The 23,566-nt window shown below is 21.4% G+C and overlaps 7 protein-coding genes across 7 annotated transcripts; 5 read left to right on the top strand and 2 right to left on the bottom strand. All coding sequences in view use genetic code 6, as the record gives it.

Moving 5' to 3' along the window:
• Positions 1-429: 429 nt before the first annotated feature.
• TTHERM_00095570 (WW domain protein) lies at positions 430-5,077 on the bottom strand (the record flags this gene model as incomplete). Its single annotated transcript, XM_001012106.2, has 6 exons — positions 430-579; positions 638-964; positions 1,158-2,612; positions 2,939-3,262; positions 3,313-4,850; positions 4,927-5,077. 6 exons carry the CDS (start codon positions 5,075-5,077, stop codon positions 430-432), a joined length of 3,945 nt encoding a protein of 1,314 aa, XP_001012106.2.
• Positions 5,078-5,380: 303 nt separating this feature from the next.
• On the top strand, positions 5,381-7,334 carry TTHERM_00095580 (hypothetical protein; the record flags this gene model as incomplete). The annotated part of the gene is made up of 4 exons (XM_001012107.2): positions 5,381-5,833; positions 5,892-5,949; positions 6,011-6,082; positions 6,244-7,334. Exons 1-4 carry the CDS (start codon positions 5,555-5,557, stop codon positions 7,332-7,334), a joined length of 1,500 nt encoding a protein of 499 aa, XP_001012107.2. The 5' UTR covers positions 5,381-5,554.
• A 1,867-nt stretch (positions 7,335-9,201) lies between these two features.
• On the top strand, positions 9,202-9,513 carry TTHERM_000095589 (transmembrane protein, putative; the record flags this gene model as incomplete). Its single annotated transcript, XM_012796590.1, has 2 exons — positions 9,202-9,297; positions 9,358-9,513. The coding sequence occupies 2 exons, from the start codon at positions 9,202-9,204 to the stop codon at positions 9,511-9,513; spliced, it is 252 nt and encodes an 83-aa protein (XP_012652044.1).
• A 1,039-nt stretch (positions 9,514-10,552) lies between these two features.
• Positions 10,553-14,004, top strand: TTHERM_00095590 (zinc finger lsd1 subclass family protein; the record flags this gene model as incomplete). The annotated part of the gene is made up of 11 exons (XM_001012108.2): positions 10,553-10,672; positions 10,721-10,812; positions 10,867-10,908; positions 10,969-11,007; positions 11,068-11,172; positions 11,237-11,278; positions 11,346-11,393; positions 11,561-11,665; positions 11,725-11,775; positions 11,829-13,711; positions 13,763-14,004. 11 exons carry the CDS (start codon positions 10,553-10,555, stop codon positions 14,002-14,004), a joined length of 2,769 nt encoding a protein of 922 aa, XP_001012108.2.
• A 345-nt stretch (positions 14,005-14,349) lies between these two features.
• TTHERM_00095600 (hypothetical protein) lies at positions 14,350-14,898 on the top strand (the record flags this gene model as incomplete). Its single annotated transcript, XM_001012109.1, has 2 exons — positions 14,350-14,459; positions 14,754-14,898. The coding sequence occupies 2 exons, from the start codon at positions 14,350-14,352 to the stop codon at positions 14,896-14,898; spliced, it is 255 nt and encodes an 84-aa protein (XP_001012109.1).
• Positions 14,899-16,086: 1,188 nt separating this feature from the next.
• TTHERM_00095610 (transmembrane protein, putative) lies at positions 16,087-19,013 on the top strand (the record flags this gene model as incomplete). Its single annotated transcript, XM_001012110.2, has 15 exons — positions 16,087-16,182; positions 16,243-16,386; positions 16,476-16,640; positions 16,702-16,911; positions 16,958-17,101; positions 17,272-17,556; positions 17,608-17,699; positions 17,754-17,795; positions 17,968-18,006; positions 18,067-18,156; positions 18,213-18,254; positions 18,318-18,365; positions 18,600-18,704; positions 18,764-18,814; positions 18,869-19,013. The coding sequence occupies 15 exons, from the start codon at positions 16,087-16,089 to the stop codon at positions 19,011-19,013; spliced, it is 1,698 nt and encodes a 565-aa protein (XP_001012110.2).
• Positions 19,014-21,012: 1,999 nt separating this feature from the next.
• TTHERM_00095620 (hypothetical protein) lies at positions 21,013-21,657 on the bottom strand (the record flags this gene model as incomplete). Its single annotated transcript, XM_001012111.1, has 1 exon — positions 21,013-21,657. One exon carries the CDS (start codon positions 21,655-21,657, stop codon positions 21,013-21,015), a length of 645 nt encoding a protein of 214 aa, XP_001012111.1.
• Between the last annotated feature and the right edge of the window lie 1,909 nt (positions 21,658-23,566).

A 23,566-nucleotide genomic window follows, 5' to 3' on the forward strand; every position in this document is an offset into this window, starting at 1 on the left:
GACATTTTAAATTAATACAAACTAATTTGGTTAAAAATTTAAGGGTGTGTTATGAGAAATTAATGTATTATATCAATTAATTTTGATAGAGGAATTTTATTTCAGTTATAAATTTTAAAATAAAGTATTTGATAGTGATTTGAGGTTATGCAAATAATTTTAATTGTATATTTAGTAATTACATAGTTGTTATATAAATATATATTTACAGTTAGAAAGTATTTTATTTAATAATTTAATATTTCTTTACAGCTTTAATAGTTTAAAAATACCATTTATTGCTTTTATTTTTTTTGCTAATATATTTTATAAATTGAAAAGAAAGAGTAAATAAAAAGATAGATAATTAATTAATTTGAGAGAATGAAAGATAAATAAATTGTTATGAGGGATTGATTTTAAGGGATATTATAAGATAATTTTTCGTTTTCATAAGTTTAGTACAGTCATATTTCCTATTCTTTTTGTTAGAAGATTAGCTGCTAACATTTTTTACTTTAAATTATCATAAGAGAAATTAAATTATTTTCTTTTTGTAGAGTCTTAGCTGTATCTGTTTGTGTATAGATCATTATTTAACTTATTTATTTTAAAAAATTAGAAATAAATAAACATTAAAATACAATTTATTTATTACCTGTTGTTTCATATTTTTAAGCCAGTTTGTGTGTTCCTCAAAAATTTAATCAAGTTGTTCAGCATCTGTATACAAAAAATTTTAATACTTGCTATGTTTTCTTGAGTTTAGGTTTATATTGTTATCTTCTTAAATAAATTATTTCTCTAACTAATACAACTACAGCTATTTATCGAGCTACTGCTTATATTAAGTTTGATAGTTGCTTAGTTGGAAATTTGTTGTAAAGTCACCATAATTTTAAGATAGATCAAATGTTCTTTATAGAAGCTCCTCGATTGACATATTTCCCTTACTGTGATCTGCTATCTATTGATTTTCTCTTATCTAAATTATTTTTTATTAGTTAAAATATTTTTAATTTTAAAAATAGACCTATTTAGAATCTCAAAAATTTATTTAATTCAATTTTTTAACAATAAAAAAACTAAAATATTTTAATATCAATTTAAAAACACTGATAAAATATTTCACATAGAGTTAAATTAATTTGCATAACCAAAAGAAAAATTATTTATACTTGTTTGTTGAGCTTTGGATAAACATATTAAACCACGGATTTTTAATAATGGTCAATTTTTTAAGAAAGTTCTTCTTGAGTAAAGTTTCCTGATTCAAGCAAATCTTCAATTTAAAATAAAGCTTCTTCTCTGTTTTAAAGGAATTTTTAATTTTGTCTTGTTATTTAAACATCTTAATTAAAAGCGTCTGTAAGTTGCTACAATTTATTTTTCATAACTTTAATTTTGTTTTGGCTTTCTTAAGTTTAATGAGAATTAGATTCTATCAACTGAACTTATTGTTTCATTTTATTTTTTTCATATTGTAAAAATTCATACGATTTTTTTATGATAATTTTATCAAATCTCAGCTCTTCTTTTAATTAATCAATTTGCTGCCATTCTTCATCTAGAAATTAAATTAAAGGATCTTCAGCATTTTATTGCTGTTAATCATCTTAGAATTATTGTTATTCGTTTTCTTCATCTTCACCTTAAGTTTCTTCTGCTAGGGATAGCTAATTGTGTATCATAATTTACTAGTTGTGAGATTAACCATTACTACTCCTTCTATAGCTTAAGTCTTATCTTTGAAGTGGCATATTATTTTAATAAAACTCTTCGTTATCGTTTTCTAAGTTTTCCTCTCTGTCATGAGGTGCTTTATTAATTTAGTTTCTTATATTTTCAGAATCTCCGATATATTTTTATCTTTATTGCTCTTATGTAAATGAGTCATGAAAATCATCATCACTATCATCATCTGGAAATATAACTCTGTTAGAATGAGGAGGATTATTTTAATCTTAATTAAACTAATTCTGCTAAGCGTGATTATGTTCTATCCTCTCTTAGTTTTTTTAGTGTGCTAATTACTGAAGATTTTAGTGGAGATAAGTAGATATGGGCTCTTATTAATCTTAATCACTAGTGATATACATATTGTTATAATTATGATGATTTTACTAATGTTTTGTTGAAACTTAATTTAATCCACCTTCTTAATTTTTACTCATATTCATGTTCATTTATAAATTATTGATTTATAAAGGCAAATCATACTTTTTATTTGATGATTATTTATATTAACTGTTAGAATTAAATAAATTTTAAGAATTTATTAAGCCTTTTTAAGCAGTATAAGATATCATTTTCCCATAGCTATCAATTTGTTCAGATTTTTTATCTGATAATTATTTCAAGAAATCTACTCTGTTTTCAGATTGCAATAAATCTTGTATCATAAGCTATTTACTCATCTCATTTTGGATATATTTTTATTACTATTTAACTAATTTTAGGTCTTACTTCTTCAAGTTAACACTTTGGTGAAGTTCATCTAATACTTTTTGTTGCTGAATATCTATGTTGCTATTATAATTGCTATTAAATGACTAATTTAGCAGTTTTTGATTTTCTTTCTCAAGCTCAGTTCTTAAATCATTTATTCTTTTTAGTCCTAACACTTCATAATTCTATTAAAAAAAAAATATTATTTTCACTTGAAATAAAAAAATTAAAACAAAAATAAAACAATTTTCTCCTCCAAAAAAAATTAAAAATAATACTTTGCATTAAAACTAAAATAAAAAATTCAAATTCAATCAATTTAAATCCAAGTGTTAAAACTTTATTTTAAATTTAACCCAATTAAGTTTCTATCAAAATCACTTAAAAAGAGGTTGATTCAAAAATGTTTATTTTCACTTCTCATTAAATAATTAATTAATAATAAAATAATTGTAAATAAAAATTAATTAAATTATTTAAATTTTTTTATATTAACTCAAATATTTATTACTTTTATTTTAGACTCATAATTATGCTTTATATCTTACAATTTAATTTCGTGGCTTTAGGTTAAATCATCCAATTATTTTTAGAATAACTTTTGAGGCTCTTTTAATTTTTATTTGATTAAACCATCTATAAAATCTTGCTCTTCTCTTTTTATTTTTTCTTCTAAGAGAATCTACTGTTCTTATTGAAATTTTCTTAATTTATCAGAAATTTTATTCATTTCTTCAGTTTTTTTAACATCGTATTTCCTTTAATATAAATCTTTTAGCTAGATTTTTTTTTAAAAGATTTCTTTTTACACATCTTTTTCATCTCTATTAATAAGCTAAATAAATAAATGAATAACATAAATTTTTATTAAAGAAAAATAATTACTTTATATATCCTGTTTTCTTCTTCTTCAAGTTCTTTTATATAATTTTATTATATTTGCTAATATTCTAATTAGATATCAGCATCTGCTTCTTCAAGCTTTTTTAATTATTGATATTGCAATTCAACTTCTAATTCTTAAAATTTTTAATTTAGCCTTTTTTTAGATAATTCTATTTTATCTTTATTTGCTATTATAAGCTCTTCCCTTTTCTTCTTTTGCTTTTTTTACTCTTCTATCTTGTATTGATACTAATTTTATTTGTCTTCTTGATATTAGTCTAATTCATATTGGTAATCTTCTTTGGCTCTTTTGTTTGTGCTTTCCACATTTTCTTCGTGTTGTTATTTAATTTGCTTAATTTGCTTCTCCATTTCTAAAATCAATTCATTGTATTTTTCCTTCCTAACTTTTTCTTTAATTTAAGATAGCTTTTTTTAAACTTCTGATTATTTTTTGCTCTTTTCTTCTTAAAACTCTTCTCTTTTGTTTTTCTGTTTGATTTAGTCTGTATCCTTCTTTTATTCATACTCATCTTTTTTTGATTTTAACTGTTTTTCATATTCTTCAATCTGATTTTGATATTACTTTTTTAAATAATTTTCAAAGAAATGCAATTCTTCTTCTATTTAATCATCATTCATAGCATCAGATTATTCCGTGTACATAGGAGCTCTTTACTTATTCTCATTCAAGTTATTATTGCTTTCACCTGCTAAACCTTCTACCCTGCTTTAATTCATTGAACTTCTCATATAATTATTTTAATCATATTAATTTTCTTCAAAAGACTAAAAGCTAGTTTCATTTTTTTAAAAAGAATTGCCTTTATTAATTTTGTTATTTGAAGTCATACCATTCCCACTTTGTTCATCAAATATGAATACTTCATTAGAAGTTTAGTGATTTTATATATTAGAAGAATATTGTCCTTAAGCATAAATGCTTTTACTTAGCATAATGCTGTCATTATTTTAAAAATTACTTTAATTAATGCTATCATTTTTCATAACACTCTCATTTTTCTAGGGCATTTGCTTATTATTGCTTCCAAAATTTTAAAGTTAAATTGAATTATTTTTACTACCACTTGCTAATAAAGAGTTATTATTATTTAGCACACTGCTTTACAAATTATTTTTACTTAACAACAAAGAATTATTATTTGAAGACGAAAGTATTCCTTTAGGCTTCAAAGCCCCTAATTGTGTTGGTGGATTAAGTTTCTAAGGAGGAACATTAAAGCTGTTTTTGCCAAATGTTTCTTGTTAATTTCTACTTTACATATTGTTTTACTGCTACTTCTTTTAAGAATTTTTTGTTTTAGCCTTCAAAAACTCATTTTTATAAAACTCATCACAAGGATGCACAAAGGTCATCTCATTTGTGATTTAATTAACATAAAATATTTCCCCTTTTGAATTCCTCATAGCTCTCCAAGGCTTAGGTAGAGGTGCCTTTAATCCCTCTCTAGCAATATAGAAAAATTCCCTATCGACCCTAGAATCCATTCCCAAGTATTCTGCATACTCAATAATTTCTTGATAAATATAAAATTGATATTAATTTTAAGAAATATATTATTTTTGACATATTAATTTAATTAAGTATTATACCCTCTTCGCTTGGGTCATAATTCGAATCTATATCTTCCTCTAAAGGGATAGTTCCCTCTTCATCCATATCATCATATTCATCTTCATCATTATCATTGCCATACTAATTATAATAAGTAGATTACTATGGCGCAGGATATTTTCCAAACATTATTAGCAACTTAAACCAAACAAGTTGTTTCAATTAACGCTTGTAAATTTGTTAAATTATTGGTCTGTTTTTCTATCAACTGCACAGCTATTAAACAAAAACTTAATTAAATGTATTCTATTTAATATTCAACACAATATTTGATATAACAATGATTAATTAATTTTTTGATTTCAGAAAATAACATACAAATGCTTGCTTTCTAATCAGCTTTAATTTCAAAATTAAAAAGTATTAAATATTTAATCTCTTTTCAAGCTATTTTTTTAACAATAATTAATTAGTTAATTAAATATCTATCTATCAATCTAATTGAATCATTTTTTAATACAAATTTCTATCAAATTTTTTATCATTTCAATATTTTTAAAATCTTAAACTGTCCAAATTTTAGATCAAAAACAAAGAATTATACTGTTAAAAAGTTTTTACTAAAGTTAAAACAGGAAAGCTCATTTCTTTAATTAAATATACAAAATGTCTGAATTAGCATAGAACGAGTAAGCAAGCGATATTCAAGATTAAAGCAATTCAACAAAGGTGGAAAAAGAATCAATTTAGCCGAATTAAAAAAGAGAGGAGAAAGTAGATGAATAATAATAGTAAGAAGGAGAAGGAGAAGAGGAAGAAGATGGTGAAGATGAAGAATATGAAGACGAGGAAGAAGAAGAATTCTAAATTGCAGATTTTTCAAAAGTAGAAAAAGCAGAAAAGTTAATAAAACATATTATGAAGGATAAAGAACTTGAATATAGAGTAAAATATTAATTTTGAGCAAATATAAATTCATTTTCATTCAATAATATTAATGCAGTTTTTGCTGGAAATAAAATCTAAAAACTATGACGAAGCAGAGTTTATGGCTGCTAAAAGTATGCATTTTATTTAACTATAACTTTGGCTATATTTACTTATTATTGATAAAAATATTAGTTCTTGCTAAAGACCCTAATAATGAAACTTTTCTCCTTTTTTGGGACATGCTTAGAAAGTATAAATAAGATTGTAATTAATAAATTATTCAATATTTATTTATTCTTTTCTATATTATAAAATTTACTGCTTTATTAATTTTTTAGAAGATTATTTGTAAAAAATAACTACAAATCAATGAAAATATCTCAAAATATTTTAACTATTAACTAAATATTTATTAATCAATATAGTTTATCAGATGGATGAGGAAGAGTAATAAGCTGAAGAGGAAGAAGAAGAAGTAGAGGAGGAGGAAGAATGGGATGAAGAAGAAGAAGTAGATGAATATGACTATAATGATGGGGAAGAATATGAAGATGAATATGAAGTAGACGATGATGAAGATGGCTGGAAAACAGAAGATGAGTATGACACAGATGAGTTAGAAGATGAAGAAGAAGAGGAAGAGGAAAATAACGATGAAGAAGAAGATGAAGAAGAGGAAGAAGAAGAAGAATAAGAAGGAAGTGAATATGAAGAAGAAGAAGAGTAAGAAAATGATGAAGAAATAGAAAAAGAATAAAAGGACTCAGTTACTAATATAAATTTAGAATCTTAATAATTAAAAAAACCTGTTATTACTAAAAAGAAAGAGAGAAATGCTAAAACAGAGCTAATTTAACCATTTGTTTAAAAGCAAGAGATTTAAAGCTCAAGTTAAAAATTAGATTCTAAAAGCATCTCAAATACATAGAAGTTAACTTTAAAGTAATCAGATGTTAAATCAACAAATAAATAGTAAATAGTACTTACAAAGGAAGTTAAACCTCCATTAAAACCAATATCTGGTAAATAGCCTGGAATAAAATCATAATCTATTTCCTCTGCCTTTGATATAAAATCAAAAACAACTCAATTTATACCTACAACAGCTACTTTTAATAATGTCAAAAGACCTCCTTCTTCATCATCTGTTTAGTCATAAAATAACAACAATAGTAATAGACCTCCTTCTTCTAGCTCTATTAAATCTGCAAATAATTATAATATAAATAATAGACCACCTTCTTCAAGCTCAATTTAATCTGCTAAAGAAGTAACACATAAAAGAAATTCATCATAATCAGCAAGAGATAAAAAAATTCCTTCCCTTAACTCTTTAGGTTCAGATATTTAGAAATTACCTCCTATAAATAATAATAATAATCTCCCAACTTTAGGAGAAATTAAAAAAAGTATTTCATCAATATCATCTGCTTCTACATAAATAACTACACAGAAAAGACCCTCCTCAAGAGATTACAGGGGTTCTAAATCAATTTCTACAACAAATTATAAATGAGAGAATAGCTTAAAAGCATTTTTTACATAACTTTGTGGAAAAAAATATTTAAACAAAATTTATTTATTTGATGTTATAAATAAATAAATATAGCCATAACTATAAAAAGATAGATGAAGAAATGTTCAAAATTAAAAAAAAAGTTGTAAGTAATAATCAATTTTAGTTAAAATGTAATTAAATATTTGATTTATATTTATTTTAAATCATTGAATCAGCTTTTGACCTGTTGTAAAAATAGAAATTAAATTACTAAAAATTTAATTGCTTTGTTATTTAAAACTTCTAATTTGATTACCTTATTAATTTTATGCTAAAAAACTATAAAATAATAAGAAGAAGATAATTTGTATATTTTGTTCATACTATACATACAAATTATTTTAGTTATTTCTCAGTACTTTTTTATCTATTAATTTATTTTTGGTTTAGCTAAACAAATTTTAATTTATTTACTTTAAATTCTTAATAATATATTTCTAAACTATATAAATATCATTTATAAAAGAAATTTATTAATCATTTATTTAAAAATGTAAAATCATACAAAAAAAGTATTAAATTAAAAATTATTATGGTATAAATTATTAAAGAAAGTTTATATCTAAAAATAACAAAAATAATAATTGATTTAATTAAAAAATCTAATTATCGCTAATTCATAAAACAAATTCTTATAAAAAGGCATAAAGAGTAATTTATTTCTTAGAAGAACTAAGTAATTTAGCAAACTAAAAAATTAATTATATGTATTTAAATTTATTTATAAATACTAAAGTAAATTTGAATTTCAACTAGTAATTTGTAATTTGTTAAAAAATATATAAGAAACAACTGATTAAAATTCTTTAATATTGGTGTTCAATTCATAATGAATTTTATGCTTTAGTTTTATCTTTATTTTTATACTTTTGTCTTATTTTGAAAAAAATATTTAGCTTAACTATATAAACCTTATTTATAATTTGACTATTTAATTAAATTATACATTTAGTTCAAAATATTAAAGAAAAAAAGAAATTGAAAACTTTATGTAAAATTCAACGCTAATAAATGTTTTATTTTTTTTTTAGTTAATTAATTGTGTTATTCTTAAAAGGAGTTAGAATTAAATAAAATATTTAAAATAAGGATTATTGATTTTATAAAGTAGCTTTTAGATTTATTTAAATTAATACCCCTTTTACCTACTTAATAAGCAGCTTAACTTAATATCTAAAGCTAAGAATTTAAAATATCAGTGTTACTGAAAATGGCAATGAAAGAAAATGAAATCTTTTATACTAATCAAATACATTTAATAAAACATTCTCATAAACAAGCAAAAAATATTATTTTTTGAATGAATAAATAAGTATGGAATTAGTTTTTCAAAATGATTTGCGAATAGACTTAAGTAAAATTAAAAATATTTGGAAAAAGAAACAAATAATGGAAAATTAAAGAAATCAAAGTGAAAAGAAAGTTGTGGGCTAAAATTTTTCTATTTGAAGAAAAGTTGTATTAGTACTAGTTTGTAATTAAAACAAACTAAAATATAAAAGAATTTCAATTATTATTGGTATTTATTTCAAAATTTTATGACAAATAGTATGATATCATATTATTTAGAATCACACAATTATTAATTTAAATTATTTATCTTATAGGTAAGATTGAAATTTATAGAGTTAATAAAAAATTTAATTAAGTCTTTATTGCTTACTTTTGTTTTATATGGATTTTTTTTAATTATTTGCATTAATTTATTTTTTGAAAGAAGAATAATCAGAATAAATAATAAGTAAGTAAGTAAATAAATAAATTGCTCTATCAGCATATATAAATAGATAATATCAAGCAACTAACTAAAATTAGAAATTCTAAAATGAAAATTTAAAATTTTATATTACTAATATGTAATTTCACTCTATGCTATGCCGCGTTACCTATCAATGTTGGTTAATTTTGGTTTTAAATTACTGTAAGTTTAAAATTATATTAGGTTTTTAAAGATAATCATGTTAATTTGAATAACTTAAAGGAAGACCAAAGCATTATTTACCTTGACTCTGATTAAAACCAATGGGTATATAGTAGATTAAATTAAAATGGTGATATTATCCTTTCAATTAATCTCAAATATTTTATGGGAAAATCTGATTTAAATGACGAATATATGATTGAAGTAAAGGATTGATTATATATTCATTACTTCTGCATTTCAAAATATAAACTTACTTTATTAATTAATACTTATATTCCTAAAATATAAAAAATAGTCAGATTAATCAAATCATCGCTATCTCTATATATTTAGCTATTAATAAGGAAAATATCAATAAATAGATTACGATCTATTATTATAAACTCAAAATAATTAAAAATTCGATTGCAAAAATAATATTTAATCATACGGAAATGCAAGAACAAGATACTTAAAAAGAGTATTCATTTTAGTTAATTGTTTTATAAAATATATATTTATCATTTATTATTTATATTTAGGATTCAAATTATGTGAAAAATGATAGTACTTATATAAGCTAAATAAATAAAAATTTCTCTCCTTCTGTTTAACTAATTCAAAAAATTAAATCTTTTTAGAAATCTCCATATTACTTCTAATATGAAGATTATTCTAGTAATATAGCTTATATTTATTGGAAAGGCAACAAGTATCAACTAAGTGGTATTAAAAGATCTCTGGTTATTGATGTAATTAATATTAATATAAGTTTAATCAAAATTAATTTATTTTTAGTATGAAAATGATATAGTTTTGAATGAAGCCAAAATATTAGGAAAATTTAGTTTTCTAAACAATGCTATTGAATTTAAATATTAAATATAATTATCATCTGATGTAAGCCTAATAGCCTTCACTGAAATATATACAGTTAATCAGGTAATTTCTAATAGCTTTTCTCATTAAATTAAAATATATATTATTAATAAATTTTTTTTAATTTCATCATTTATTTTCATATTGTTTATAATAAAAATTTTTATTGATAAAATGAAAGTAGTTAATATTATTTAAATTTATATTTATTTTAAATAAATAAAAATAGGTTAAATTGATTGGAATTTATGATTAATCTCTAAAATTTTATGATCTAAACACTTTTCAATAAGTTAGCTTAAGTAGTAATAGCGATTAAATAGGATAAATTACTTATTTTAACTAATTATTTTCATATAAAAATTTAATTATTGTCAAAACTGATGTGTATAAAATGAGTTATGACCAAGTAAGTAACCAAGTTACCTTAAAAAAATTAAAGTCTCTTGATAAAGAATTAACTCTGATATACCAAACATAAGCTAATGCAATATGGAGAACTTCATTTACATAAGTAATTTTTTATGATAAAAACTTGATTAAAAAAAATATATTATTTAAGGGATAAACATAAATTTTGTAAGTTAATGGTTAAAATCAAATAACTTCTATGGAAAGAATCATATGTTAGAATGGATAATTTTTGACATCAAAGTAATTTTTAAAAATTTAATAAATTATAATTTACACTTTTATTAATACATATAGTTCAGATTGTACATAATGCAAAATAGATGAAATATTACAGAAGTAAATTTACAATATCTAAAGAAACTATTAATAAAAATAATTTATTATAATAACTTAAAGTGATAAATGTGTCAGCTGTCCTCAAGGTTCAAAGAAATTGTAAAATATTTTATTTTAGGAATATATTAATAAATTTGATTATTATAAACTTATGATTAGAGATATTAATGATAATGTTTGTACTTCTTCTGTATCTTCAAATTGTGATTAACCCAGTGCCTAAAAAAGTTGTGATTGCCCAAATTACTATTACTAAAATTCTTCGTAACAAAAATTTGTTTATTTTCTTAAAAATAACATAAAAAATTGAAAACAATAATTTTAATAGTCAAAAATGCATCCAATGTTAGACTGGTTAATAATTTAATAAGTAAATAATTTTTTATTTGTTGTTAAAAATACTTTTAAGTTTATTTTTAATTAATTAATTTATTAAGCATTAAAGACTCTTGTGATCAAGCTTGCGATGATGGAAGTTTTTTTAAGTAAAAACTATAATATTTTAATTTATTTATTTTGTTGAAAGTTAAATTTTTTGCAATTAATCATATAGAAATTATCTATTTTCTAAATTATTTCATTTAAAAATAAATAATTACATTTTTGGATAGATTAATAAATTGATTTTATTAATTAATTTGTATATTAACAGTGGCTCAGCTTGCTAAAAATGTACAATTAACTGTATTAAGTGTTAGAGTGATAAAACTTGTGATTAATGTGATTAAACAAATGGATATTTTTTAGATGCTAATAAGTTAAAATATTAAATTTTATCTTAAATTTATCATATTTATTATTTATTTTGTTAATTAGATAAAGTTGCTTAAAGTGTGATCAGAATCTTTATTAAATTTTGAATAATCAGTAAATAGTTTTATTTTTAATTCAAAAATATTCAATATTCATTATTTTAATAGGAAAAACGGATGTGATTGTTAGAAAGGTTATTTTTTAGACAATACTTCTTAATGCTTAAAATGTTAAGAAGGATGTAATGATTGCGATAACACTAAATGTAATTAATGTATCTAAGGATATTATAAGGATGCTTCGACTAATTAGTGTTAAAAATGTATGGTTAATTGTGATTAATGCACTCAAAAGGATTAATGTGACCAATATAAAACTTGCCAATCTGGTTAATATCTCGATAAATAAACCAATCAATGCTAAAAATGCATGGATAATTGTGATTAATGCACTCAAAAGGATTAATGCGATTAATGGAAAACTTGCCCATCTGGTTAATATCGTGATAAATAAACGAATCAATGCTAAAAATGTATGGATAATTGTGATTAATGCACTCAAAAGGATTAATGTAACCAATGGAAAACTTGTCCATCTGGTTAATATCGTGATAAATAAACAAATCAATGCTAAAAATGTATGGATAATTGTGATTTATGCACTTAAAAGGATTAATGTAACCAATGGAAAACTTGCCAATCTGGTTAATATCGAGATAAAGAAACGAATCAATGTTAATCATGCCATCCTAAATGCAAAAGTTGCAACGGCCCAAAAGAAAATAACTGTAGAGAATGCTTTAATTAATTTTTTGTTAACGAGGAAGGAAAATGCTCAGAATGTGAAATTGGATAGTATAAAGAAAAAAGTAAATGCATGAATTGTCACTGGAGCTGCAAAGAATGTAATGGTCCAGATGAAAATAATTGTCTTTCTTGCTAAAATTCGTTGGAACTTTCTAGTGAAAATACATGTTTAAGTGAAAAATAAAAGGAAAATGAAGAAGATGAGAAAAAAATCTGTGACTATTCATGGTTTGAATTCGAAGATAAAGAAAAATTATGTCAAAAAAGTTTACAATATGCCAAATTAAACAACCAATTTATTGATAAACTTTCACTGGTCAATTTAATTCTTGCATTTATCGTTTCTATTTTTGTGCCTCTTTTTAGTCCTTTTGCATGGTTTTATATTTAATAGTAATAGTTAATTGGTAATTTTGCTTTACTAAAATCGATGAATATAATGTGGATAAATCAGTTACAGCTAAAGGTTTCTTTCGGACATAATGTTATCAATAACTTTTCTAACTTTTTATAAAAAAATGAAGATAAAATATTTTCATTTTCCCTCTTTGATGAATTTGCATTTGAGACTTAAGACTTATATAAATATTTTATTGAAAATACTTTAGTTCATGCATCTATTTTCATAGTAATAATTGTTATATTTGGTCTACTTATGATACTAAAGTCACATAGCGCTTTCGCTGAAAAATTACTTGGATATATACAATGGAATTTGTTTATCAGGTTTTTTATGATTTCATCTAATTTCATAATCTTATCAGCACTTATTGAATTTAAATAAGGAAGTTTCAAAAATATAACAAGCTTAGTAATCTTTATAATTATTGGAATATTTTACTTAATTTTCTAGATTAAATCTCTCAGATTTTTATTTTCTTACCATTACTATTTGAGGTTTTTTGATAAAAAAACATTAATATGCCTTAAGAACGGACTACTTGACACTCAAAGATGGCCAAGACTATTTTGGTTCATTTTTGAAATCAGAAAAATTATTTCTTGTGTTTTACTTTATCTATTGCAAGACACTATTTATGCACCATGGATTGTTTTAGGATTGTCTATAATTCAGATAGTTTACTTTGTAATTTACAAGCCATTAATAGACAAAAAAGCAAATATCTTAATTGTAATAATTGAGCTTATGTTTGCTTTTGTAACTACTTTTATATCATTACAAAACTATTTCAGTATTCAATCAGGTTTTGCTAGCTAAAGCAGAAATATTTTCATAGCTAAAGGTAAATTTTTTATTAGTTAAATTCATAGTAAAAACATTTTTTTATAAAAAGTAATAAGTGGTGGACTTTTAGCTATTCAAGCTTTTTGTTTAGTTGCTTTAATCTATATATGTGCTTATGCTTTCATTAAATTAATTATTTAAAATAAAAAAGATAGATTATAAAATAGCTTTGAAAACAGCCATCTTATAATTTAACAAAACTTAAAATTTGAAAGCTTTGATCAAATAATCACAGCTTTAGCTGGTTCAAGCTAAAATATATCTTGGCAACAAAAAACTAAAAAGAAATGAATTTTTATCTCAATAAATTTTCATAAAAAAATAATATTAATTAATTTTTCCTATTAAAGAAAGTTATAATAAAATTTATCAATTATTTACTAAAATAAATAAATAAATATTAAACTATTTATATCATAAAGCCTATTTATTCCTATAATAAATTTCTAATTAATATAATATCATTTTTCGTTTTATTTTATCTTAAGTAATTTCAAATTTTATTTAATCTTAAGTAATATTATATTGTATAAAATCTCATAGAATTCATTTCTTTTAAAACTAATTTTTTTCATTTTTTATAAATAAACTTACGTTCTATTTTTAAATATAACTGTACCTTATTTTATATTAATAATGAATATTTTTTTCTTTCTAAGTCTTAATTATTTCCTTTACATTGAACTTTCTGCCCAATATATGAAGGGTGCCCAATATATGCCTGCCCAATGTAGACAGATTATACTGTATATATATTAAATGTCAACTAAACATTCAAATAAAATTATTGAACTATTAAATTTTTAAATATTTTTATTGCATTCTAAGCAAAAAAAGAATATTTGGCTTCTTTTCTTTTATTTGAAAAATTTACATTTTCTTTTTATTCTCTCTTATTAAATCAAAAGATAAATTCAAAACTTAATTAAAATTGAGAGTTTTTTATGAGCAACCATAAGGTCTCTTTAACTTGAGATTAAACAAAGCCTCTTGTATTAGAGTGCTTCTTATTAAAGTTTGCCAAAATTTAAATTATTTAGATATATGAATAAATTAAATTAATTGAAATAGTAACCTTTTAAAGAATCCAAGCAGCTAAGGAAAAAATGTTTAAAAAAAACAAATTTTATGGAAGGTGTTGAAAAGGAAACACCAACTTACAAAAAATAGCTAATTCATGCATGAGCCAAATTATTGTAAAAAAGCATGAAGAAAAATTTATCTTAGAAGAACTATTTAAGAAATTAATTATATATTTAAATTGATTTATAAATAAATTCTATTGTAAATTTGAATTTCAAATAGTAAAAATTTGTGATTTATAAAAGACTCTTTAAGAAACATTTCATTAAAAATTTTTTATGTTTGTATTCAATTCAAAATGAATTTTATGTTTTAGTTTTATCTTTATTTTTATACTTTTTCCTTACTTTGCAAAAAATATTTAGCTTAACAAGATAAAACTTTATTACAATTTGACTAATTAAGTAAATTTTACATTTAGCTCATAGTGTTAAAGACACGAAAATTTAATATTAAACTCAACTACTAATAAATTTAAATGTTTTATTTGTTTTAGTCATTATTTAAATCTTTAAAGGAATTAGAATTATATAAAATATTTATAAGAAGGATAACTAATTTTACAAAGGAGCTTTAGATTTATTTAAATTAATACCCTCTTTTACTTAATTTCTTTAGCAGCTTAACTTACTATCTAAAACTTATAATTTAAAATATCATTGTTACTCAAAATAGCTATTAAAGAAAATCAAATATTTTATATGAATCAAATAAGTTGAAAAAAGAACTCTCAGTAACAAACAAAAAATATGCTTTTCTAATAAATAAATCACAGTGGAATTCGATTTTCAAAATAATTTGCTAATAGGCAGACTTAAGTTAAATTTAAAGTATTTGGAAAAATAAACAAATAATCAAAAATTAAAAGAAATCAAAATGAGGAAAGTTGTGGGCTAAAATTTTTCTATTTGAAGAAAAAGTATTATAGTACTAGTTAATAATTAAAATATTCTATATTTTTAAAGAATTTAAATTACAATTGGTATTTATTTCAGAATTTGATATGTAGTATAATATAAGATTATTTAAAATCATACAATTTTTTAATTAAATTATTTATCTTCTAGGTTAAGTTGAAAGCTATAGAGTTAATCAAAAATTTAATTCAGTCTTTATTGATAACTTTATTTTATATAGATTTGTCTTTAATTATTGGCACTAATTTATTTTTTGAAAGAAAAAATAATCAGAATAAATAATAAGTAAGTAAATAAATAAATAAATAAATTGCTCTATCATCATATATAAATAGATACTATCAAGCAACTAACTAAAATTAGAAATTATAAAATGAAAATTTAAAATTTTATATTACTAATCTGTAATATCACTCTATGCTATGCCGCATTACCTATCAATGTTGGTGAATTTTGGTTTTAAATTACTGTAAGTTAAAAATTATATTAGGTTTTTAAAGATAATCATGTTAATTTGAATAAATTAAAGGAAGACCAAAGCATTATTTACTATGACTCTGATTAAAGCCAATGGGTATACAGTAGATTAAATTAAAATGGTGATATTATTTTTTCAATTAAGCTCAAAAATTTTAACGCTAAAACTCATTTAAATGACGAATATATGATTGAAGTAACGGATTGCTTATATATTCATTACTTCTGCATTTCAAATATAAACTTACTTTATTAATACATATATTCTAAAAATATAAAAAATAGTCAGATTAATCAAGCCATCGCTATCTCTATATATTTAATTATAAATAAGGTAAATACCAAAAAATAGATTACGACCTATTATTATAAACACAAAATGATTAAGAATTCGATTGCAAAAATAAAATTTAATCATACGGAAAAAAAAGAACAAGATACTTAAAAAGAGTATTTATTTTAGTTATTTTTTTTATAAAATATATATTTATCTTTTATTATTTATATTTAGTATTTAAATTATGTGAAGTATGATGGTAGTTCTATGAGCTTAATAAGTAAAAAATTTTCTCCTACTGATGCACTAACTCTAAGTGTTAACTCTTTTTAGAAATCTCCATATTACTTCTAATATTAAGAAACTTCTAGTAATATAGCTTATATTTATTGGAAAGACAACAAGTATCAAATAAGAGGTATTAAAAAATCTCTCGTTATTGATGTAATTAATATTAATATAAGTTGAATCAATATTAATTTATTTTTAGTATGAAAATGATATAGTTTTGACTGATGCCAGCATATTTGGAAAATTTAGTTTTGATAAGGATGTTATTGAATTTAAATATTAAATATAGTTATAAAGTGATGTAAGCGAAATAGCTTACACTGAAATATATACAGTTAATCAGGTAATTTCTAACGTTTTCCTCATTAAAAATTAAATTAAATACTATAAACAATTTTTTAATTTTCATCATTTCTTTGCATATTTCTATTCAAATAGGTAAAATTTTTTATTGATAAAATAAAAGTAGCTAAAATTATTTAAATTTATATTTATTTTTAATAAATAAAAAAGGTTAAATTGATTGGGATTTATGATTAATCTCTAAAATTTTATGATCTAAACACTTTTCAAGAAGTTAGCTTAAGTAGTAATAGCGATTAAATTGGATAAATTAGTTATTTTAACGAATTATTTTCATATAAAAATTTAATTATTGTCAAAACTGATGTGTATAAAATGAGTTATGACCAAACAAGCAACCAAGTTACCTTAAAAAAATTAAAGTCTCTTGATAAAGAATTAACTCTGATTAACCAAACATAAGCTAATGCAATATGGAGAACTTCGTTTACATAAGTAATTATTTAAAATAAAAACTTGATTTTTAAAAAAATTTTTTTATTTAAGGGATAAACATAAATTTTGTAAGTTGCTGGCTAAAATCAAATAGCTTCTATGGAAAGAATCTTATGTTAGGATGGATAATTTTTGACATCAAAGTAATTTTTAATAATTTAAAAAATTATAATTTACACATTTATTATTACTTATAGTTCAGATTGCATATAATGCAAAACAGATGAAATATTAAGGAAGTAAATTTACAATACAGTATTTTGATGCCAAGTATCCTTGTACTTAATTTTTTAATTAAAAACTATTTGAAACGAATAATTATTTTAAAATATAAATGAATTAGGATACTTGTCATTAAAATACTGTATGTATCTAAAAAATTATTAATTAAATTATTATCATAAATTAAAGTGATAAATGTGTCAGCTGTCCTCAAGGTTCAAAAAAATTGTAAAATATTTTATTTGAGGAATTTATTAATAAATTTGAATATTATAAATTTATAATTAGAAATATAAATGATAATATTTGTTTTCCTTGCGATTAGCCCACTGCCTAAAAATCTTGTGAATGCCAAAATTACAATTACTAAAATTCTTCGTAACAAAAATTTCATTAATTTCAAACAAATAACATAAAAAAAAAAATTTTAATAGTCTAAAATGCATCGAATGCTAGTTTGGTTAATAATTTAATAAGTAACTAATTATTATTGATTAAGATTCTTTTAAGTTTATATTGTTATTTATTAATTTATTAAGGACTAAAGACTCTTGCGATTAAATATGTGATGATGGAAGTTTTTTTAAGTAAAAAATTAATAATAATATTTTATTTAAATTAGTTTGTTTAAAATTAAATTAAGTACAATTAATGAAATAGAAGCTATCTATTTATAAAATCTCATAATTTAAAAATAATTAAATGCTATTTCAAATAATAATTTGATTATATTTTGTTATTAAAATTAAATTAATTATTACTTTTTTGAATTATTTTTAGATTAATAAATTTATTATATTAATTAATTTATATATTATTAGTGGCTCAACTTGCTAAAAATGTACAACAAACTGCATTAAGTGTTCGAGTGATTAAATTTGTGATTAATGTGATGAAACAAATGGATATTTTTTAGATGCTAATAAGTTAAAATATTAAATTTTATAATAAATTTATCTTAATTATTATTTATTTTATTAATTAGATAAAATTGCTTTAAGTGTGATCAGAATCTTAATTAAATTTTAAATAATCAGTAAAATAATTTTATTTTTTATTGAAAAGTATTTGATGTTCTTTATATTAATAGGAAAAACGGATGTGTTTGTTAAAAAGGTTATTTTTTAGACAATGATTCTTAATGCAAAAAGTGTAAAAAAGGGTGTGATGATTGCGATAAAAACAAATGTAATTAATGTGTCGCTGGATATTATAAAATGTATAAAATTATTTGAATTCTATCCCAAGCAAAAAATACTACACTATCACTTCAGCCACACCACTCGTCATTTTTTTAAATTTTTATATTTTTTTTGGGGAGTATTAAGTGAGTTAGAGTTCGTATTTTTCTAACTATATCTATTATAAAAATATTAATATGATGAATTTATATATTAATTCTTTATTTTTATATTTGTTTTTTTGTTTTCTCATCTAAATTAAATTATTTAATAAAATATTTAGTTATATATTTCAAAAAAATTACATATATTTAATGTCTTCTATAAATATTATTAATTGCTATTCTAGCATTTCTGCTTTATTATAGCTTAATCTTGATCCTCTTTCTAAAATGATCAAACAATGAGGGTACATAATAGATACTTTGAGAATTTTTACTTGATAAAAATAACATAAATACATACATTTAAGAATGAACGATAAATCAGGTAAAAAATAATAAATTTATTTCTATTATAAAATTAATTATTCATAATTATTTTAGTAAAAATTCATATTTTAAATTTGAATAAATAACAGTTTATCACTTTTCTTTTTTGAGATAAAATTGAACAAAAATACATATATAAAACTTCTACTAATAAAAATATTACTATCTAATATTTTAATAGGCTTTAAGAATCTATGGGCATTTTAAGTTTTGACATTTTTTCATCTAAATTTTATTTCAACTTATTCTAATAGTAAAAAGGTAAAAAAACTTTGTTAGGTGCATTTTTATCATAGTTAGTAATATTAGAATTTTTATGCTACTTAATTTATCTACTGTATTAGTATTATGATAATTAAATTTAACCTACATTTAGATCATAAAATTTTTTTTAGGATTTTACTAATGTTGAATTGAGCAATGATCTTTACAAATTTAAATAGATTCAACTTAACTCAGAATTTAGATGATATTTAGGAATAGCAAAACTTAACTGACCCGGTTTTTGTACCTTATTTCTAATACACAAATTATACTGAAAATGAATTTATTTACATTAATCCTATAAAATGCTAAAACCCTTTGCTTGATGGATTCAATTGTTTTGATTTTTCTTTGATTTAAAACTATAGCCTTATCAAAACATAAGGCAATAAAATTTGGTCATGAATTTATCTCACTATTTACACTTGTTAAGATGCTAACATACAATTTGATCTGCAATTAAATTGTGCTAATTAGTAAGAAATTTATATAATGATAAATGATGGTAGTAACATATTGCAAATAAAACTGATAAAAATAAGAATTTTTACTACTCTTCTTATAAAATTTGTATCAAGAAACATTTTTATAGCTAGTGAGCAACGAATTTAATAGTGAAAGCAAGAAATAAATTGAATCGTAATCTTAAATATAGTAATAAAATGAAAAATAAACTCCTTTTTAAGTAGACCAACCATCAAAAGTGCCATAATTTTAAAGTAAATTAAAGTAATATTTAGACCAAAACAACTTTTCTTACATTTAGCACTAATCAGAAAGCAGAGTGTTTAATTTTAGAAATGAGTAAAAAAAACAATATTTAAAATAATAGAAATTATTTTATTTTTGACAATTTAAATATTTGGGATATTTTAAAAATTTGGGGATATGGAATTTTCTTAATTAAATCAAAACACTAAATTTCGCTTATTGTAAATTGAAATGGCATTTAACTCTACATATTTAAAATAAGTTTTAGAAGTTTAATATTTTTTTAAAAGCAATACCTAACTACCTATTTATGGAATTAAAAAATATACATAAGCTTATTACAGAATAAATATTTGGAATAATTAGTTAAAAATTATCACAAACATACATTCTTACAAAAAATAAAAATATTTAACAATCATTTAAAAAAATATATTTTAATCCTGATCCATTATTATTTTTAAATGAACAATTAAAACAGCAGCAATAGCTAAGTCTATCTATTTAGATAATCTTTTCATATGAAGGAATATCACTGTCTATATCATAAACAGTAATATCCTTTATTATTTTCCATTTTTTTATTTTCAGTTCTTGTTCTTAGCTTTTTCTTCAGCTTAGCTAGCTTTTTCTTATAAAGCTTTCAGATATTCAGAAATCTCCAGAATTTAATTATAAATTTACTCATCATAATTCTAAATTAAAAAAGTTTAATTAGATTCAATAAAATTTAATTTAGCAATTATATGAGTCATTTCCATATTATCTTAAGCTTCTTTCAATTGTTTTTAAGCTTGTTTCAATTCTTTCTCAGCTTTATCATAAGCTTATTTATTTTATTCGTGGAGTTTAGTAGCTTTATCATATTATAATGCATAATCATTAGCTTCATTTTTCAAATTAATATCTTCAGGTTTAGCATTAGCAGCTTCTAAGCTTAAATTTTTATATTTTTCAGCATAAAATTTTTCTTTAAAAGATATAAGGGTAGCTTTATCAGCTTCTTCGTATTGTTTCTAAGCTAGTTTTGCAGCCTTTTTAGCTTCTTCAAGAGTCTTCACAGCGTGATTATAAGCTTTCTTACTTTCTTCAGCAGTACCTTTAGCTACTTCAACAGCTTCTTTATATTTATCAAGTTGGTCTTTAAAATTGTCTAATTCGCTTTCATTTTATCCATAAATATTTGCCAAGAAGAGGGCAGCAATTAAAAGAATAAATAACTTTTTATTCATTTTTATTTTATTAGTTTATTATTTTTATTTATGTGAATTAATTAATTATAACATTTTAGAGATTAAAAACTGGCTTTTTCAAGAACAGTTTATATCAAGTTTACACAGCTTAGTAAAACAGCGTTAATTAGTGAGCTAATTTGCTTAAAACTATTTATAATTTAAATAGCTAGCTATTTTTATGGTAATAGTAAAATTTTTCTAGTAATATTTTGAGTCACAATATTAAAAGTTAATTTTATTGTATTACTTAATATGAATTATAATAATTTTTTAGCTCTAAAATAATTTTCAATTAATGATACGAAAATATTAAATAGTTAGTTAGTATTTATTTTTTTTTATCAGCAAAAAGGTAGTATTTGCAAAATATTAATTTTAAAATGAATAAGAATGGTTAGCTATCTAATTAAGTAATCCATGATCAATAAATAACAATCTATTTCCTTTAAAAATTTCAAATAAATATAAATTGTTATTTATTTTTAAATAAAAAAATTTAAGATTTAATCAGATTAAAAGTGTAAATTAAAGATTTTATAATTAAAGTTGCTGTTTAATGGTTATAGTATTAGTATTAGTATTAGTATTAGTTATAGTAATAGTTATAGCTTTTGATTTATAGAATATTATTGAGTCATATTACAAAAACTAGAGTTTAGGAATTTTGAGCTCTTAAAAAAGTTTGCAATTTATAATACAAAAAGGTTCAAAAATTTTTATTTCAGTAAAAGCATTGAATTTAACATATTTATGATTTGATGATTCAATTAAGCAATTAAAATAAGATAAATTAATAGGAATTTTTTATTTTTTCTTAAGCAATAAATAGATTCAATTAATTAAAATTATAATTAGTATTAAATTAATTAAGAAATTATGTAAAAGAATCTTAAGAATAGCTCAAGAATTTTATTATTATTTGAAAAATTTATTAACAAAATTTATTTTATAAATTAAAACAAATTCACTCAAGTTTTAAAGTATTTTAATATTATCAAAGTTTAAGATGTGCCCATTTTAGTATTTACGCAAATGTGCGCAGTTTCACTAAATATATATTTACTCGAAAACTCTTTAAATTTTGTGTACCTTTAACTTATCATATTTCTGTAACTTTTACATGTCTTAAAACTAAATTATACTGTTAAATATTGTAAGTCCTCGATAGGCACTGTGTTCTGAGTTGTGAGTTTATTAAAAAAATCTATTTATAATCCAAAAAATAAAAATCTACGATTTCTAACCCTGATGATAATAGAATAAAACAAATAAATGTAATGATATAAATAACACAGAAAATTAGTAAAAGTAAAAATATGGTTTAATGAGGTTATTTTCTTAATATAATTTATATTAGTGTTCATTCATGCAAACGGAATTTAAATGTGCCTAGCATAGAATTCCTGTTCATCCTTGTATTAATTAATTGCTACTTGTGAGATCAAAATTTTTTTTTGGAGGATGACTAACTAATATTAATTATGTGATTTAAATTCTAATTATATTAATTGATCAAAATACTAGCTATTATGGGTAAACTAATTAACAACAAACAGCAAATTCTCATAAAAATTACTTGTAAATTAAATATACATATTTAAAATAATTTTTAAAAATTTTTTAATTCTAAAAGACAATATGTATTTACTTATAGAATTAAGAAATATAAAAACTAAATTATTAGCTAAATAAAGCATTAAGAAAAATTAGTTAAAAGGTACTGAAAAAATATATTTTCACAAATTAATTAAAACAATTAACAATTATTAAAAAAAATATGCTTAAATTTGTATCTGTTATCATTTTTCATAGAGTGAGAAACAAACAACTAGGGCTATTTAGATGATCTTTCCTGAAGTAGGATTAGATAGAGTTATATTTAGAAGGAACAGTAACATCCTTATTT

This window comes from Tetrahymena thermophila (genome assembly GCF_000189635.1).
Source record: "Tetrahymena thermophila SB210 genomic scaffold scf_8254716, whole genome shotgun sequence".
NCBI lineage: Eukaryota > Ciliophora > Oligohymenophorea > Hymenostomatida > Tetrahymenidae > Tetrahymena > Tetrahymena thermophila.